This window comes from Cryptotermes secundus, unplaced genomic scaffold, assembly GCF_002891405.2.
Source record: "Cryptotermes secundus unplaced genomic scaffold, Csec_1.0 scaffold1269, whole genome shotgun sequence".
NCBI lineage: Eukaryota > Metazoa > Arthropoda > Insecta > Blattodea > Kalotermitidae > Cryptotermes > Cryptotermes secundus.
In genome coordinates this window covers 836225-855488 of record NW_019720738.1, presented here as the reverse complement: position 1 = coordinate 855488, position 19264 = coordinate 836225, and the positions used below count along the sequence as shown (strand labels likewise).

The 19264-nt window shown below is 48.5% G+C and overlaps 1 protein-coding gene across 4 annotated transcripts in view; it reads right to left on the bottom strand.

Moving 5' to 3' along the window:
- LOC111873302 (kinesin-like protein Klp10A) overlaps positions 1-19264 on the bottom strand; it is a 70343-nt gene that overhangs the window by 14337 nt on the left and 36742 nt on the right. For 2 of the 4 annotated variants that reach the window (XM_023867913.2, XM_023867927.2), the window contains exons 1-4: positions 15149-16501; positions 13799-13893; positions 11221-11310; positions 2584-2626 (exon numbers count right to left, since the gene is read on the bottom strand). In XM_023867913.2, the coding sequence (XP_023723681.1) occupies positions 2584-2626; positions 11221-11310; positions 13799-13893; positions 15149-15281 (361 nt within the window). In that variant the 5' untranslated portion in view covers positions 15282-16501. Of the gene's footprint in view, positions 1-2583; positions 2627-11220; positions 11311-13798; positions 13894-15148; positions 16502-17976; positions 18232-19264 lie in introns of those variants that run through there. The other 2 variants (XM_023867921.2, XM_023867937.2) reach the window with 2 other exon arrangements.

Below are 19264 nucleotides of genomic sequence, written 5' to 3'. Positions count from 1 at the left end.
ACCCTCGGTCTGAGCAAGGGGTGCGGGCAGCACCTCCAAGCGGGTCACTTTGTCGGGCACTGGGCTCACAGCCTTGTGCCGTCTGTACAGGAGCATTGAGAAGCACATGGGGACGGACTGTACATGCAGCCTCACACCTGGACACACCGCAACGGAATAGATTCGGTCCCACGTTTCTCCGAAACTAGCACCTGCACACACCTTAAGGGGACAGGCTGGATCCCACGTTCCTCTGAAACTAGCACCTGGACACACCTTAAGGGGACAATGGGTCCCACGTTCCTCTGAAACTAGCACCTGGACACACTTTAAGGGACAGGCTGGGTCCCACGTTCCTCTGAAACTAGCATCTGGACACACCTTAAGGGACAGGCTGGGTCCCACGTTCCTCTGAAACTATCACCTGGACACACCTTAAGGGACAGGCTGGGTCCCACGTTCCTCTGAAACTAGCATCTGGACACACCTTAAGGAAACAATGGCTCCCGCGTTCCCTTGAAACTAGAACCTGGACACACCTTAAATATTTTAAAGGGAAAACATAATGATCAGAGAAAATCCTGCTTCGGTGCTGTTTTGTTAGCCACAAATCCCACACTCACCACCCTCGGACTAAATCCGGGCCTCGGTGTTGAGAAATCGGCGATCAACTGTACTTAACCCGAAGTTTCATCGGCGTGGCGATAAAATCTCGGCACTGGACCCTACTCTAAATCCACTCCATATCTTCACACGCTAGTTCTGTAACATCTAGTTTAATGTTATCCTATTCCTGCATAGGTCTCGCAAGTTGCCCCTTACATGTTCTATCCCCATATCTAATCACCCTAACTATATCAGACGTGGGATTTTGCACTGCATGCCTTCCTGCCTCTGTTCTCCAACGAAGCGAAGGCGAGGCAATTACCAAGGCCGGTCAGCCAGTGCGGTGCAAGCAACGCTACCGTTGCTACGACGAAGCCAATCCTGTCACTAAATGAACGACACAGTAGCCAAAGCACTTGCCTCGCCTTCTCTTCTGTAAAGAACTTGTCCGAAACACAAGCGCCAGGTGCTCACGGACACTGAGGTCGTGACTAAAGAGAATCCGTCTTTATATCGCCAGCCGGCGACCGGCGATCGATCCAAGCCCGGAACTGTGAAGCGGTACACAGTGAAACCACGCGACCTCGCATCAACAAAACAAACTTCCACGCGCCCCATGTAACCTTAGCGCATAGCGTGAAATGTGTGTATCTATGTCTGATTTATGCTGTGCCACAGTTCATGAGGTGGCTTCCCACCGCGGAGCTTCGGGTTCAATTCCGGGCTACCTCGTGACATTCGTGATGGACGAAGTGGCACCGAAGCAGGTCGTTCTCCGATTTTCTTCGGCTTTCCCCTGCTAATTATCAGTTCACACTTGCCCCATACTCATTTCTCCCCTGAGCATGGAGGCCGCCGACATTTCTTTCTGGGGGGTGGAGGAGCGAGAACGTTTTCACGAGTGCAGATAAACCGGGCCGATTTTGTTAAAACGAGTGCAGATAAACCGGGCCGATTTTGTTAAGGAAGCTCCTGAACGCTTGTGTCCTCGGGAGAGAAGACTTGTTCTCTTAAATTAATTTCGATGAGCATGATCACAAGGGCTTGTCAGTTCACGAAGGACGCGTCTGTATAATCAGGCACTCAAACTGAACACACATTTCCACTTTGTTGACGTGGCACGTGGCCACGGGGATCAACGACCTCTGGGTTCGGATTAATGAATCACACCGCCAAGAAGCCTACGGGGACCGAGAGCGGTGGCGGCTCCGTCGATAATTCGTCTGACTTGTATTCTGGAGGTTCGCGATTCGAATCGCTGCTGAGACTCCGGCTATCCTGATCGAGATTTTCGTGACTTTCCTCAGTCTCTCCAGGCGAATGCCTTGAAACGCGGAGTAGAGTGGCCGCTTTAGCCCCGACTGAAGAGCCTGTGCACACTGGACAGGAGGCTGGGTGGCCCGGTCTGAACGGAGTGGAAAGGAGACAAGTCTCTGAGCTCTAGTCACTGTATTGACTGAGCTATTCAGAACAGATTAAGATGCTACAAGCGCGCTTTAGGATAAAGGCGAAATCCCACAGCAGAGTACCATCTAGTCGGATGTTACGCCATGCAGTCTGGAAGAACTTCACCGACGTTTCGAAAGAACGTACTGCCTTCATGGTATAAAAGTCAAGCAAGCAATAAGTTACTCTCCGACAGCTAAAATGCATGCAGTTAAGTTCATTCGAAACGTCGGTAAACCTCAAACTAACGTCACTACCCAAAAGACAGTATTCTTCACACTCACCGCCGTGAGAACCTATATTTTATTGCTTTTAGAAGGTTCCCAGGCTTCGCCCGTTCGTCCTTCTGATAGCGTACTAAAAAGCTGAAGACGTCAGAATGATCAGAAATAGTGGTTTGAGGCAGAGGCCATGGAATTTTGGTTGTCTGATTTAATGTCGATGGATTTTAGAACAATTGTGTTTCACTGTGCTGAATTTAAATGGGCAGGTTTGCAAGGCAAGGAGCGGCACTCGTCTTCAGACAGAGGAACCTTACGCCTAGCAGCTTACCTTTGTTGCCCGCCGCGGCAATGCTGTTGGATTTGGCAGCATACTGCAAGAAGAGAGAGAAAAACAATTAAAAATACACTGACAATGACTCTTACGCGCTGAAGAGTGCTACACTGTTGAACGTAACACCGTGCAGTCCGCCAGAATTTCACCGACGTTTCGGAAGAACGTACGCCTCGTTCAGGGTCGAAGAGGAAGCAAAACACGCAGAGCTCTTACTTATCGGACAACTTATATAGTACTACACGGCGTCACATCCCAGAAGATGGCGCGGATACCACCAATTTCCTATGTACATTACTTCAGACACATGAAACCGAACACAGTGACTGGAGAGGTATTGTTGNTTTAATTATTATTATTGTTAAAAGTTCGTGAATTGAGGTTCAACTTATGTTACTGGTTACACTTTCACTTGTTTGTGAGGTCTCGCTGTTCTTCCGCGTTCTCTGATGCTGCTGGATCTGTTATGATCGTTGTCGTGATGAGTACTGATCCAGTGACATGAATTGAACCTCGATTCACGAACTTTTAACTTCTAACAATTAAATTAGAATAATAATTTTAACCTGTGTTTTATAAAAAGAACTCGATATATTAGTGAGCGTAAGTCTGGAATAGATACAAGGTCGAGTGAGTGAAAAGTAAATGTGGCCGCGTGTAATTATACAGCCGTGTTCATACACCTGAAGATGACCTCTTGAGGTCGAAACATGTAGTGATAATGTGATAATAAAAACGTGTTGTGTAGTCGGTAAATTCACTCTACTACCAGACTCTATCTTCAACATACGTTATATCGGAGGTCTCGCTGAACAAACAGGGACTTTTCTGCCGTAAGGTTGCCTGTTCAGGGCGTGATGTACCCTCAGAGATGTTCCACACATACAATAGCTGCAATGCCCTAGCATACGAATAATTTACATAACTACACTGTTTAAAAATACATGTACAGGCAACACAGATTTGCCCATAAAACACAATGTACGGGTACTATACGCAAAGATACTGTAGAGCTTTGTGGACTGTACGAAGGAACTCACCATCTTGCAAAACTGTCTTTCAATATACTGCAACAGTCCTAACGCAATGTTCACGCCAAAAGTTCAAATGGATTAGCCCGAGTCTTCTCGTACCATTCAAGCAGTCTTTATGCAAGTCTCGAGTCAAATGATTGATGACCCAGCCACGGCAAGTCTTGCATCAAATGATAACCAGAAAAATGGCTGGAAAGAGCTTCGGTACCGACTGAACAAACGAGACTTGTATACAACTGAACTACGGTCTTTCGCAAACTCTTGAACCTGTTACGAGTTGTCTGCCTAAGTACCACGGCATGAAGGCGTATAGGGGGCTTGGAGACATTCTAAACGGCGACACTACATGAAAGCAAAACATTTAACTTCACGCTGTCACTGTACCCCAGAGGCCTTTTGGCCTACATCGCTGCTTCTGTCGGGTACCAAATCCCCATTTACAGACGCATTATCCTGTCCTGTCATCCGGGCGCTGTTCCGTGACCTGTACAGGACGTTCATTGCCTGATTCTTAACGCAAAAAACTTCAACCCCTTATATTTACAGTGTTGCCACACCCACACACGGCTCTACCACATTTTAAAACGCAAACCGCTAAGAACATGGCGTAACTGACAAAGGCGCATGCGCAGGTATGTACATCTACAGCGGGATGAGCAAATGAGTAAACCTTGACACAGCCACCATAGAAATTTAGAGAGTAGTGTTATGGGAAGTGACGCCATGTAGCCCAGTGGAAGTCCGACGTTTCGGAGAAGAACGTACTGCCTGCAACTTCAAGGCAGAAGAATAAGCCGGCAGTGCAACCAACAAGATGACCTGGCTTCGGACTACACGGCGTCACATCCTGGAAACATTACTTGGCTTAGTCCCCGCTGTGAGAACCCCGGCAACATGCAGATACTGTACAGAAACGAAAAAAGCGATAAATACACATGACAGAACAATACATCGAAAACAACAAAAAACTGCCGAAGCCTCTTCAGGCAGGGGAAGCATCGGAATCAGGAAGGAGTTTATGGGAAGCTTCCACACACAAAGTAGATCTACACTAAATTTACCCGACAACTTTAAGACCACCAATACTAAATTTGGTCGAAATCCGACAAGTGTAGCCTCCAGTTGCGCTAGTGACCAGAACCCAGAACCGAGCGAATCATATGAAACCCATGACCTCGCAGCAGATATGAAAATGAGAAAGCTGGTGTGGTCGGGGAGTTCCAAAGTGGAGGCAGATAAAGGAGCTTGTGAAGAGTAAGCCAGAAGGTAGAAACGGGAGGGACAAGACCGAGATCACTGGAAGATGCAGACTGAGAGAGGAGACAAATAACACAGACCGATGGAAGACCTGGGGGGTACACCAATAGCTAGCTGCCGGCGGAAAGCCTCACAACCCCGGCGCCTATGCTCCTGTGCTCCCTGTAGCTGGGCCCCACCCCAATTCCGGCAACCTTTACTGCGGAAAACTTACGCCTGCCTACGTGGCCCTGCTGCTTGATGATACCTCCACTGTGACGAGTCGAACTGACGAAGCGCCCAATTATTGAGCTATTCTGCCTACTCGTACAGTTACAACGCAAAAGGTAAAGTCGTCAAAGATCAAGTCAAGGACGATGAGATGGGCAGGGCATGTAGCACGAATGGGGGAAGAGGAATGCATATAGGATGTTGGTGGGAAAGTCAGAAGGAAAGATACAACTGGGAAGACCAAGGCGTAGGTGGGTGGACAATATTAAAATGGGTCTTCGGGACACAGGATGGGATGATATGGATTGGATTGATCTGGCTCAGGATAGGGACCAGTGGAGGGCTCTTGACAACGGTAATGAACCTTCGGGTTCCATAAAATGCTGGGAAGTTTTTGAGTAGCTGCACAATTGGCGGCTCCTCCAGAAGGCTCAGCTCCATGAGTGAATGAGGCAAAGCTGTCTCCGTGCTTAATTAACTAAGCTTTACGCCATGAAGATGGGAGAATGGAGGTATGGCTCCACGATTATAGACCTTGGCACTAGACGGGAGTGAATGGTGAGCTTCACGTCCCGGCTCCTTACCCACGGTAACCACTGGAAAAGACGGGTGGGACCCAGAGGCGGTCTGGGTGCTGTAAAGAGATAACAATTTCTTGCCTCCGCCGGGAATCAAATGCCGGCCGTCCTGCCGTCCTCGCTATACCAACTCTGTAAGTACGAGTATTAACAGGTGACTCAACTAACTATAAAATTTTACCGCCATGTTGTCCCCTACGCGAGTGCGCCAAGAGCAGAAGTTTAATTGTATAAACGAAACGAGACCTTCAGAGACGTATTTGTAAAAACAAAGCCATGAATCTAACCTTGCGCACTTTATGTTGGAGGCAGATGGACGTTGGTTTTAAGAATAGATTCTAAGATTGGCAGTACTAAACGTGACAGACAGCATGACGGTAAATTTTAAAGTTACTTCGTTCGCTCGTTAAATACGTTAACTACCTTCATATACCAGATTTTAGTCTAAATTTTAAAACAGTCCCCCATTTCGGTACACATTTCTGCTTCTGACCTACAAATGTCGCGGAAACTTCTGCCTTCTCGAGAATTCTTCGGGTTCCGCGGAGAAATTGGACTGCTAAAATTGCACCCTACGGCAGGCACCATCTCACCAATTACGATATGAAACACTCAGCACAGCCACAGATGGAAACAAGACCCCTCCCGCTAACATCCCCCCAAAGCCATGTGCGAAGTAAACGTGCGTGCGTGCTGTCAAAACACGCCAAACACTATGTACAAAGCAAGGGGTAACAGCAGAGCCCCCACTCTCATGAGACGTACAGGGTGTCAAATAGTGTTACATGTCTGAAACTACTTCATGGGTACAAATGTAATTTAATAAAGAGAGGGGGGGGGGTTATCTTGGTTAGTACCGGCAAAACATAACGCCTGCTTTACGTGAAGCCCAAACAGATATCTACTAATAATAAATGTATTAGAAAAAAAAAAGTAAAGCTATCCCTGTACCAGGCCATGAAGGGCCATAGGGTTGAGACGTTGAGGGTCCCACATTATCTAGACAATCGGCTCAAAGATGGCGGTAAGGTTGTCAGCCTTACGCGCCGGCCGCGCTTTACTCCTCAGGAAAATTATTATTTTATCCCTGGTACTCATTTCTGTTAGAAGCTGAGTAAACCCCAGGGCCTAGTGTAGCTGGAAGGATTAGGTCAACTGAAAAAAATCCAATGACATCGGGATTTGAACCCGCGACCTTCCGGCTTGTAGCGTGGCATCTCAACACAAAAAACTGGCACGAAGCAAAATAAAGAACCTCTATTAACCCCGACTGAGCAATGAAGCTCAAAAATCCAGTTCCTCGCTCACAGAGAACTCTGAGAAATATGGAAGCCATAATCTCGAGTAATTATGCGTGACATTCGTGAGTTACAACAGAGGTGACCAGCTCAAAGCGAATCTCACGAAAGTTGAGGGCTAGGATAACGACTTCGGCCGTTCCTTCGCTATGTTGACTGGTACCCAACTTCCAGACCGTGCGGAAAGAGACTCTACCTGTAAATTGGCTACCGCCAGCATACCTCTGTTAATCACGGCCTCCTTTGCATCGTGTATTTGAAGCCGGAACAGGCTTCTAGACTGACCCTCACGTGAAGAACGTTTGATGCCGGCGTCCCGGGTTCGAGCATGTGGGATTTGTGGTGGACAAAGTAGTACGAAGTGGGCTGGCGCCTCAAGTGAGTGGGGGCTCTGAGGAGGTGCTCAAGTTTCTACGAACCGAGCGGGAAGACGGAGCTCGGGTCGGAAGTGTGGCCGTTGACTCCTGCTGCTGCGGATGGAGGGACTGGTGGTTGCTGCTGTTCTGGTTGCTCAAGTCATCGTCCATCTCGTCCAGGGGGCTCTCCCCGCCCTCGACATCGTCATCTTCCGACAGACCCTTGGGGCGGGCATTATAACATAACATTTATCTCTGCCTGGGGCAGAACACGAACACGATTCTGCTTTTGGATGATGGCGCCGTGTTGCCAACGTTTCGGAGAAAACTTCTACCTCCATCTTCAGGGTGAAGTACGAGAGATAACGAGTTCACTCGTCGGCACAGTCCCGGACCACTCTCCCGTATGTCTAGGGCTACTGTTCATCATCTGGTTGAGTCTTCTAACCGTGAAGATGTAGGCAGTAATTTTATTCGAAATGTTCGAGACACAGTCCACATCAATATGGCGCCATCACCCAAAATCTTGAGTTGTCAAAAGTAACTCACTTCCACTATCAGTTGCCCCTTCCCAACTGCTATGACATGCGCTACCAACATATAACTTAACATTTACCTCTGGTCCCACGTAAGTTCCGGCCCGCGATTGGACAAAGCTACTGGTTCCATGATAGGACCAAGCAGGCAGATGAAACCTGTAACTTTATAAGCGACAATGTTGCCAACACAACATTACCTCCAGGCACAAACGTATCCCAGGTTCAGGATGGGAAAGTGTGCAGTGCTGAACATGGCTGTGAACTTAACATACAAAATAAAATTTACCCATAGATCCGTACCCTCATGAGGGTCTCGCCACAAGCGACTGGATGGCGAATGATATGGAGGGAAAGGGTCTTGCCCTAACTTTAAGGTACCACCTCGGCATCTGCCTGCAGAGACTGAGGAAAACAAAGACAATTCGCATCCCCATAGAGATTCCAGCCTACACAAGAGAGAAGCGTTACCGTTTGCGCCATCTTATCCAATGAACCTGTGTAGTTTGGTGTGTGCGTACCAAGGTCTCGGAATAACGCGGTGTCTCCAGGTACGCGGATCTGCTACTCACTGGGAGGAGTACAGCGTGCCCACGGGTTATAGTGGGGCCCACTCCCCTCCAAATGTAGCTGCAGCCACTGCCCAGCTACTTCTTGCAATACTTGCCACGCGCAAGCAACACGCCAGGTCTAAATCCAAAGCCTATGCGGCTTGACAACCCAGACAATCGCTGTCACGGCTTCCTATCTCGCCTAGGACATAAATGGACTTTCTACTTGTCTCCAGTGTAAAGCAAAGAGCCGGGTCAGCTCAGTCGGCACAACGATTAGGCTACAGACTGGACGACAGAGGAGTCAGGGTTCAATTCCTGGCAGGGGCAAGAGTTTTTGTACTCAAAGCCCAGACCTGCTCTGAGGCATATCCAATTGGTACTGAGGGTAAAGCAGCAGCCTAAGTTAAGAATGATGGAGCTATACCTCCGCTCCCCTATACGCCTTAATGGCATGTGCTTCAGCATTACCTCTGCCTTCAATGCAAAGGCCAGACATGCGGCAGAATGACGAAGAGTGCAGAGGCATGTAGCATGCACCGCGTTCCAGTCGTGAGCCACAAACACATCTCATGCCACACGTGAAGTACGAAGGGAGGAAGTTGGTGGGTTTTGGAAACTTCAGAAGCAGCGGCACCCCATTACAGAGCGCCAACTGACCGACCAACCAACTCCACGGAACAGGGTCCTTCAGAACCCAGCAGCTTCTACACAACCCGAAGGTTCGTTACAGTGATCGTTACTTATTCCTAATCTCAGTCGTCTGAATCCCGACCCTAATGCTCCAAAGACACATTTTAATATTATCCCTCCATCTAAGCCTAAATTTTCCCAGTGGTCTGTTCCCTACCAAAGTAACCCTGTAAACCTCATCTTCTCTTCGATGCGTGCTACATGTCCGATATTAATACGCTCTGCCAAAAGAATTTTTTCTCCAAGGGCAGCACCTAATTTTTCCAACCGCACTATGGCCCTGGGGTCGACTCAGGCCTCTAGCAGAAATGAGTACCAGGAATCTTCCTGTGGGGGAAAATGTGGCCGGCCGGCGCGTAAGGCTGACAACCTCAACGCCGTCTGTGAACCCACTGTCTAGAAAATGTGGGAGCCTCGACGTCTCGCAACCCTATGGGCCTCCACGGCCTGTTACAGGTTAGCTTTACCTTTCTGCCTTAGAGACGCTTTGTATGCATTTATTTTGCCTATGAGGGATACGTCACACTTGACGTGCCCATCCCAATATTGAGCGCGCTAATGCGCTGGAAACGCACACAGGGCCTCGCTACTGACCCGGAAGTGCACACCAATCTGACAGGCTGGACACGAGACACAACAGGAAGTTGTTCCCTTGTATTTGTAATGAATAATGGTGGGGTGGAGGCACCCCGAGTTTTCTGATCGATTAAGGGTTGTCGCCTGAGGTCCCTGACCTTCTCTGCCCTCACGCATGCCTCTCGATATTCGTAATTCCGTAGTATTGACTAATGATTTGAAGTAGTGTGTGCACACTGCGGGCAGCTCTCCACCCAGGGGCAAAACACAGCCAGTTTCTGTCAGCAGCTACATGCTATACAGAGTGTCCCACGGGGAAAGGTAAAAAAAATTAGCCATTCTAAGCAAAGACTTCCATATGCATATGTGTCCTATTCCGAACGGTTTCCGAGATAGAGCTGTTTCACTGTACAGTTTCAAAACTGTCGATAAGACAGAGATATTACGTACCGTTTCTAATACCGGTATTTATTGTTCAAGTGACAAAGTTGGTACAGTTTACCTAGTACAATACATTTCCGAAAATTCCACCTTCGACATCAGTGCACTTCGCAACTCGTGTGAGGACATGGCGTGTTGCTCGTCTGTACAGTGAAGTAGCTCCGTCTCGGAGTAGGACACGTGTACATGTACACCTTTTACTTATAATGACCGATACTGTGGCTTCACAGAATACTGAACTTTCCTCCTGGGACACCCTGTATAGCGTCGAATGTCGAGGACAAATAAATGAATTCCGGTGTATCTCCCCAGTCCAAAGCGTTACTGGTACGCCACACCCTCCGTAGGCGGGATACAGCATCAGAAAAAAAAAAAGGTAGAATGTCAGGAAATTGTAGTGGCATATTTCAAGGAATCCAATACAGCAACTATATGCATTATTTAAAATGGTTCACTGCCCGGAATTCGACCTGGTCACCCCCCAACAAAGCTCTGAGGGCTCAAAACCCCGATTCTTCGGTCGTCCATACCGTAGCTTAATCACTATATACTGTCTGAGCTATTCCGGTTCCCACGCTATGGTAAGATGACCATGAATTGCCAACAGGAGACAATCTGAACGGAGGCAGACCCAACAGCAGAAGCAAACGACAGACGGCAGTACTGAGGAACTCAATTCCAAGTCCGGTACCTTGACCGAGATTCGAAGAGAATACCTCCCTCCTATACAGAACCTCAATATTGAAGAATACTACTTTCCGGCATGTTAATACCGAGTAGCCTAGTATATGTTTGCCGACGTTTCAGAGGAATGCGCTGCCTCCGAAACGTCATCGACACACACCTCATTCCATTTTTAAAGTTACCTCCATGAAAACCTCAACACCTTGAAGGTGCAGGCAGTAGGCGAAGTGTGGTATTGATTTACCACGCTACACGGCGTCACACCCGATAAGACCATTTATATGAAAGTCAATGCGTATGTGAAATGCCCACGAAACCCAAAAGCAAAGACAATGACGTCACCTGAATGGACTCTGGAACCCGGAAGACACGAAATAATGTGATTAACTTGCAGCAAACACTCCACAACACATTACTTACCCTCGTCAGCTTCGTGGGGATGACATTTTGATTTGAGTGTCCTTTGGGTATGAGATCTGGGTTCAATGACAGGATGGCCTCTATTTCGATCTGGAAAAAAAGAAACACATTTCAGTACAAAAGGAAAGCCAAAGTTCTCCTTGCGCTCAACTTTTCTGTGTGGGTACATTTGCAGCGCGGTCACCAGCTGTACCACAGCGTCCAGTGGGAAGATGGGTGAGTGAGTTCGGGGTCAAGATTACGAGCCATCTCCCGAATGCAAATCTAAAGAGCCACCGAATCTGTTGCTTCCATCGTCAGGGTGGAAGCCTTACCTCCAACCTCCACACCCTGAAGACGGAGATAACACTACACAGTGTCACATTCCGCAAGACATTGTTAGTTCATTTTCAGTTTCGTGGGGTGGGATGGGGTGAGGCTGAGTCCACGTAGTACGTCGGCCACTATTTGGCCTACTGTACCAGCCCAAGATGCATGATGATGAGCGGGGAGCGGTCGGTGGAATGAGAAATGGCAAGGGAAACCGAAATACTCGAAGAAAACCTGTCCCAGTGCCACTTTGTCCACCATAAATCCCACATGACCTCGGCTAGAACCCGGGCCGCCGAGGTGGGAAGCCGGCGACTAACCGCATGAGCTGTCACGTCCTTTTTTTGTTTAAAGGTTAAGGTATCCCTGTAACAGGCCGTGGAGGCCCATAGGGTTGTGAGACGTCGAGGCTCCCACGTTTTCTAGACAATCGGCTCAAAGATGGCGGCAAGGTTGTCAGCCTTACTCGCCGGCCGCACTTTACCTCCAATATTCCTGGTACTCATTTCTGTTAGAGGCTGAGTCAACCCCAGGGTTACAGTGCGGCTGGAAGGGTTAGGCCAATTGGAAAATCCGATGACCTCGTCAGGAGTGGAACCCGCGACCTCAATTGCAAACAAGCATCAAATTTAATCAAACGATATGATCCAGTGCGTACAGGTAGCTGTCGTTTCGTGGATGGGAGATGCCCGGTTCGAACCCTCGCAAGGCAGCGACTGCCCTGATTGACACAATTACTGACTTTCTGGACATGGTCACGAACCACCGCTACTTGTGGCTTTCCTCAGTCTCCTCCAGGCATGTGTCCGGGACAGTATCTCAATTTAATCTGCGGCCGCTTCCTCCCAAATCCTGTCCAATTCAGTATTCATTTATCATCCTTCAGTTCGACTAGTCTCAGCTACCAACAGCGGCGTCAACTTTAATACGTGGAGACCATCCTCCACTCCCCCAACACATATTAACGGACAGACACTTGAGTACAGGGCCAATGTGACCGTTCATGCACTTCACAAGAGGAAAACCCCACGCAGAGGGCAACACCAAGCAGACACTGGAAGGAGGTCTGAGACCAGTTAAAGGAAATGACGTCTAACTGACATACTATGAAGGCGTATAGGGGCAGTGGAGGCAAGGAAACTGCACTAAATACAGGTGAATAGTCAGCTTCATGCTCAAGCTGCTTGTCGCTCAGTACTGATGCAATATGGATTCCAGCAGTGTGACCAAGTGGATGGATCCTGCCCCTGGCGAACTATGAGCCACTTTTGAGGTCGGTACTGACAGAACTTGCACAAACACGAGTACACATAACACGTGGGCGGATCTCCTTGTTCTCCAGCTGAAAGCGACGAGACTATGAGACGCAGTTCGACGGGGTGGAGCGGCCGCGACCTTCCCGCCCACTCTATGAATAACAAATGTCCTTCTGAAGATGACAGTCGCTCAGCTAACCACCCCCCCCCCCCGCACATTACAGAACTAAAAAGGCTTATTACCTTCCACATGATTCTGGCGCCGGACCCTACCCGGAGCCAAATTAATCCAGCCAATACTCCAGCTTTAGCATACACTTTAATAATATCATCTCATCCGAATCTGATCTGTTACAATTTTCCTTGCGTTTCTCATATCCCCCATACGTGCTATATACCCTACCCATCTCATACTTCAACACTATACTAAGCAAAATGCTTGCGGAATCACAATTGATCAAGTTAAAATTATCCCCGGACTTAATTAAGCACAACGCTATGAAGACGTATGGACAAGTGGAGGTAAGCTCTACCACTCTTAACCTCCGCATTAGATGAAGGTGAGTGTTTTGAGGCACCCAGCCAAAGGGTTCCATTTTGTCAGAAGGGGCGCAGGGCCACATACCATATCGGTTCAAGATCTTAAGTATTATACATCGAAAAGATTTTCAATCTAAACAACTGCAAATAACTTTTTAACAACTGTAACAGCGGTCCCTAAACATGTTGATTTCATGCCTTCTGAAGATGGTCGGTCACAGCTGACCGAAACACGTGAAGGCAGTAAATATCTACAAATTGAACCACACTGGACGCTGTTATCATTTATTCTATTAGCGGTGTGACGGATGGAAAGAATAAGTCAAAAACAAATACTCAATTTCATGGAAGAGGCCGCGTGGCCTAATTCGGGGCTGGAGAGTCTTAAGAAAACAACGAAATTTTAAGTATGGATGACCAGCCTGCGGGCCGAATACCAAGCAGGGGTGCTAACCGCTCTGTGTGAAACTTACCTCTTTGCCTTTGGTTTCACCTCGCTCGAACCATTCGACTGTCACGCTGCGGGTCTCGTAGTTGATGCCCGAAACGACCGCCGTGTGGATTCGTCCTGTAACAAGAGACACGGCAGCTCAGGATACTGATACCACACACAACACACGCAACCCGTGTGCCGCTGGGCTCTCATGGGAAGACTGGCTATGCAAAATAAGACATGTCTTTACACAAACTCTCTTCAATTGTAACAAAACGCCACAACGTTTCGCTTTTACGATAAATTTACATTTTTACACAAGACAATGCCATTATTAAAATAAACTTGTATTTTTATTATATTCCAATGCAACGCAAGGAAAATGAATATCCAAAATGGGGAGAGAACCACTGCTCTAAAGCAAAGACGATTCCGTGCTTGGTTAAGCACCACACCGCGAAGAGGGCGTATAAAATGGAAACCAGAACACGTTTGCCTGTCCGCGTATTCTGCGAGCCAAGGCATGTCATACCTTGCAAGTCCCACGTGAGTACGTTCCAGTTATTTCCCACCAGCGTATGAATACGGAAAGTATGATATAGGCATAGTGGAGCCAAGCTAAGAATTCACGGACATCTTCCCCCACTCCATCTACCTTAGCTTCCTACGCTTCCCGTACTCAACCCTCACCCTTCCACTCCTATTGGTTGGATTACTCGCTCCACACTAACATCAGACGAGTGACATCAACAGACAGGCTAGAATGTTACAGTGGGGAGCAGGGCGTCACCTCTTAGTAGCACCTTACGTCTGGTGAGATATCTTTGGCTGGCTCAACTATAGCAACGTTCCAATGGTGACGTCACCTTCGTTCCCGCCGTAGACGAAGCATAGCATGAAGTGAAAAAGAAGGTAAGAGCGAAAACGACGGAGAGAGGTAGTAAGAAGTAAAATGAAGGGGCGAGAGAAAGAAAGGAAGCACGACACAATACATAAACAAACGCAAGGAAGTAAAAATACAAAAGGCAAGAAAATAAAAGGAAAAGATTCCAATTTATATCCCAATACCGACCGCCCTTACGTTTTAGTGATATTCCCCGGTTAAGAAATGCGCACGGCCACAGCGTGCCGCTTCGTGTGCCGGCCCTTGTGGACAGACAAGTGTGGGGCATCTGCTGGATCGATAATTGGCAGGGAAACCGCGAAATGCTCGGACAAAACCTGTCTCAATGCCGCTCTGTCCACCACAAAACCCACATGACCTGACCTGGGATCCAACCCGAGTCGCCGCGGTGGGAAGACAGCGACTAACCGCCTGAGTTATGGCATGGCCAGGTCTTCTCCAGTTACTCCAGGAAGACGCTACTAGGCGTCCACAGACAATACGTACCGTCGTCACATTCAACATCTAAGCTCTGCGCCGGGACGACCGCCGGTTCCGAAGACTTCTCGTCAACAACCTGGTGATGTGGGCCGCTGTGGGGCCGCGAAGTGCATTGACACAGTCGACTGAGCCAGCCCATGGCGAGGAACGCCGTTCTCTGGGAGACCACAAGTGACACAAAATTCTAATTGCTCAGCCCGTTATTGCAGCGACGCGGCGTCCAGCGGGTGTACGTGGCGGATTTCGCAACAGGGCCCCAGTTCCTTGTAACCATTTGCGTGTTATTTTACTTGAGAATATCGCCGGGTTTAGTGCCCCACGAAGACCGATGGCAAGTGCTAATCCACTTCTAATGTCCCATGTTTTACACCTGGTCAATCTCGGCAGAATGTGCAGTAGGTTTCATCAAGTGCACTAAGTGAGTTAACGGTTGGGCGTGTATGGGTTATAACAGGGCCAACTTTATGGTGCGTCACCCTTCCTCCCTCCAAAAATACAGCTGCAACCGATGTGCGCAACCCAGGGACTAGATTTAAAACATACCGGATTACTAATAGGATGCTATCTGGCGTCCCTTGATTTCACAACAAAACAATATGACTGTAGTGATAAAGAGTTGGAACACCGAACAGCAGGAGCCTAGCCGTGGCGCGCCCGCACGCACAGGCCCCATGTTAAAACGTACTCGATTCTTCGGCTTTAGGGAAACTGTAGCCTGGACAGAATCAAAATTCTGACCCTAAGGCAAACAGACGTTCGGATAGTTCAGCTAAACGATAATTTCTGTTACTGAACCACAGTACCGGACGGACTGGTGTAGCGCTAACGTTCTTCTAGACTCATGGTTCGAATCTCGACGACACCGGCCATCTGACTGGAGTATTCGTGATTCTACTCAGGCCCTCTAAGCAAACAGCGGCATAGTACCTCATTTGTGTCACGATCACTTCCTTCCAGATTCTTTCAATTCATCCTTCGTCTTATCCTACCAACCGACGCTGCCTAGCCCAGATACTATCCTAATATAACGCAACAACGCGTGTCACGTCACACGGCTACTGGGTCTGATACACTGTGCAATCACATGCCTCCACTGACGTCTGCACCTCGACTCTGTGCAATCACATGCCTCCACTGACGTCTGCACCTCGACACTGCAAGAGGAACACAAGCTGGCACGAAGCGACGGCCTTCAGGTCCTGGAGTTGCTGCATTCCTGCGTCTACCCACAACAGTGCAACGATCCTGTGCTCGTTCCAACGCCCATACGTATGCCCACTGCCTAAACATTTTGCTTATCGGTCAATGGATTCAGAGTGACACAAACGCATCAGCTATTCGTGGATATCGACACATTAAACGAAACAAATCAATCTTCTAAGGTAAATATGTCCATGTGCTTATTTACTCATTGCGCCATGAAGACGTATGGAGAAGTGGATGCGTAGATCCACATATTCGTGACCTCGGGACTAGCTGGAGGTGTGGTCAGCTTCACGTCCCGGCCGCTTTATATCCTGGTAAAGAGCCCCGGTCCTCGCTCAATAGGAGGCGAGGTGGGCCCCAGAACCGGCATGGACGATGCGGAGAGAACAGGAACTAAATTACGGCAGCACCATTACATCTGCGTCAGGTGTGGAGTTATATTGCCATGATTCGATGTCCGGTCTCGTTGGCTATAACTGGGTACAACGGGCAAGCCTGCGGTTGGCATTAAGGTAGCTTTATATGGAGCATATACGCCGCGAACCGCCCCCCCCCTTAATTTTTGGACCTAAGAGGAACTGAAAAGCTGCACAGAAACGGAGGCTGTTACACACGGATAGGCTCTACAGGCCTACGTAGCTCAGAGGCGCACTGGGGCAGCTGTCACAATCTCGGGGAAACAAGAAACATAGACCTGCCTAACCAAGCCAACTTGTGCTGTTACACCGACGGCGAAAGAATTGCCTGCTCTATGGTGCCCCAAAAGTTCATCGACGTCTTCACAACAGCAGCAATAAGGGGCCCGGAAAATTCGACGTCAGTAACAGCAAATCTCCGAACTGGACAAGATCCCGAACCAGTTCAAGCCAATTCACGTTCTCTAGATGAAACTCGGTACTGAGACGGCGGAGGCACGAATTTCCGCTCACCCTGTATAGTGTCGACACAGCATTACGCCCGTGGAGACGATTTCATTGTGCACACGAACAGGTCACGAGGTATCAATTAATTTATAGGCGCAGGAGTTCGCTTCGCGGCTTAAAGGGACAACAGGCAACAAAACAAGGCATCCACCTATGGATAGAGCGCAATTATGGAGGAAACAAGTAAGAGCTGAAGTTTTCACGGCGGTGACTATGAAATATGCCGTCTTCTGGGATGTGGGGCCACGTAGACAGTGTATACCGACGTTTCGGAGGAACGTATCGTCTCCATCTTCACGGTAGAAAACTCGGCGAGCGAGGAACCACCGTGAGCAGACTGCAGCCACCTGCTCACGCTGGTTCCTCGCTCGCCGATTTTTCTACCGTGAAGATGGAGGCGATACGTTCCTCCGAAACGTCGGTGTACACAATATCTACACGGCGCCACATCCCAGAAGACGGCTTTCTTCATGGGGGAAACATTCTAGCTAAATTGCAACTACCTCAAATTTCGCTAAAGATTAGAAGCGACATGGTACGAAATGTACGCACAGTGACGTTCAATCCATCCCCTACCCCTTTTAAAACTGTCTATAAAACCGAATCACTTACGAAAATGGTGCACTGTGCCCGAAATGCGTCTCAATGTTAACTCTAACTTCTGGTCAAAACATTTTTCGCTCTTATTATTATTGGGGTAATTACGCTCGGAATGGGTGCATGCATCTACATGTTCATTTCTGGCATCCACTGTCGCCTGATCTGAATCCAAACTGCAACGTGTCTGACAAATGCAATAAAACTACGCGACGCGGTACGTGGATTTGTGCAACTGTTGCGAACACGCTACTTGGTAACGTGCCTCTGTAACAACACGAGGCTGCTTACAATATGGCCGCGCGTTTAATTTTCAGTACACAAAAAAATCAATTCAAAATACACTTCAACTCTGAAGACACCCGAGTTCGCCGCACATTTTGAGACAGCCGAGAGGAAACTGTGCGCTAAATAAAGACAACGCCACGGTGATATCAGAGGAAGTGACGTGATGCTCCACTTGAGTCTGTCCGCAAGGTTAAGTGCTACACACACGCTTTCGCGGGCGCACCGGCCAATTGTTGCTCTGGCTGTAACTTCGGCAAGATTAGAATGTCAGCATCGCGGATCTTGGTCTCCTTGGTTGGAACCGTGTACTTCTGTATGCATCTATCGACGTTTCGGAGAAATATGCTGCCTACGTCATCAGGGTGAAGAATTTGCTCGGTTATACTACAGGCGGGTTAAATAAGGCCGCAAAATAAAGAGAACAAGCAGAGGGAAATGAGTGCAACCGTACTGCAAGGCAGTTGTAACGAGCTGAGCGTCAGTTTCCATCCAATCCGCTACATTTGAGAGGCGAGAGATGCAGACAGACACGACCTCCCTTCAGTTCGTGCATAGGGTGTAAATAACTCGTTACATTTCCTGGCCTTGTGAGAGACGAAACCAGCCCGACAACTGCCAAATTATTCCGAAAAATAAATTACTTGTGACATTACATACGAAGCGTCTTGTTATAAATACAAGTATTATGAAACTTCAGTTTCTCAGGCTACACGGCCCGGGTTCGATTCCGGGCAGGGGCATGAGCGCGACAGTGCTGACGCCGGCTCAGGGCCCCCTACCCTATCCAACGGGTAAAGGTGGGACTTTACCAGGGAGTAAGGCGGCCAGGGCGTGAAGTTTACCGCTCACTTCCGTCTAGTGTCGAGGTCAGGAACGGTGGCGCTATACCTCCACTCTCTCATATGTCCTCATGGCGTGATGCTCAATGAATCAGGCACAGGGCCAGCTTTCTTGAATAAGGGAACATCTGTCAGGTTCTCAAGACAATCATCTCGATACTCAAGTTACGGCTTATCTACGCTATATAGCGTCATGCGGTAGGGTGACTGAGCTGAAAAAGAAAGCGGTCGTGGCCTAATCTAAGTACCATCCCGAAATCTTCATAGAG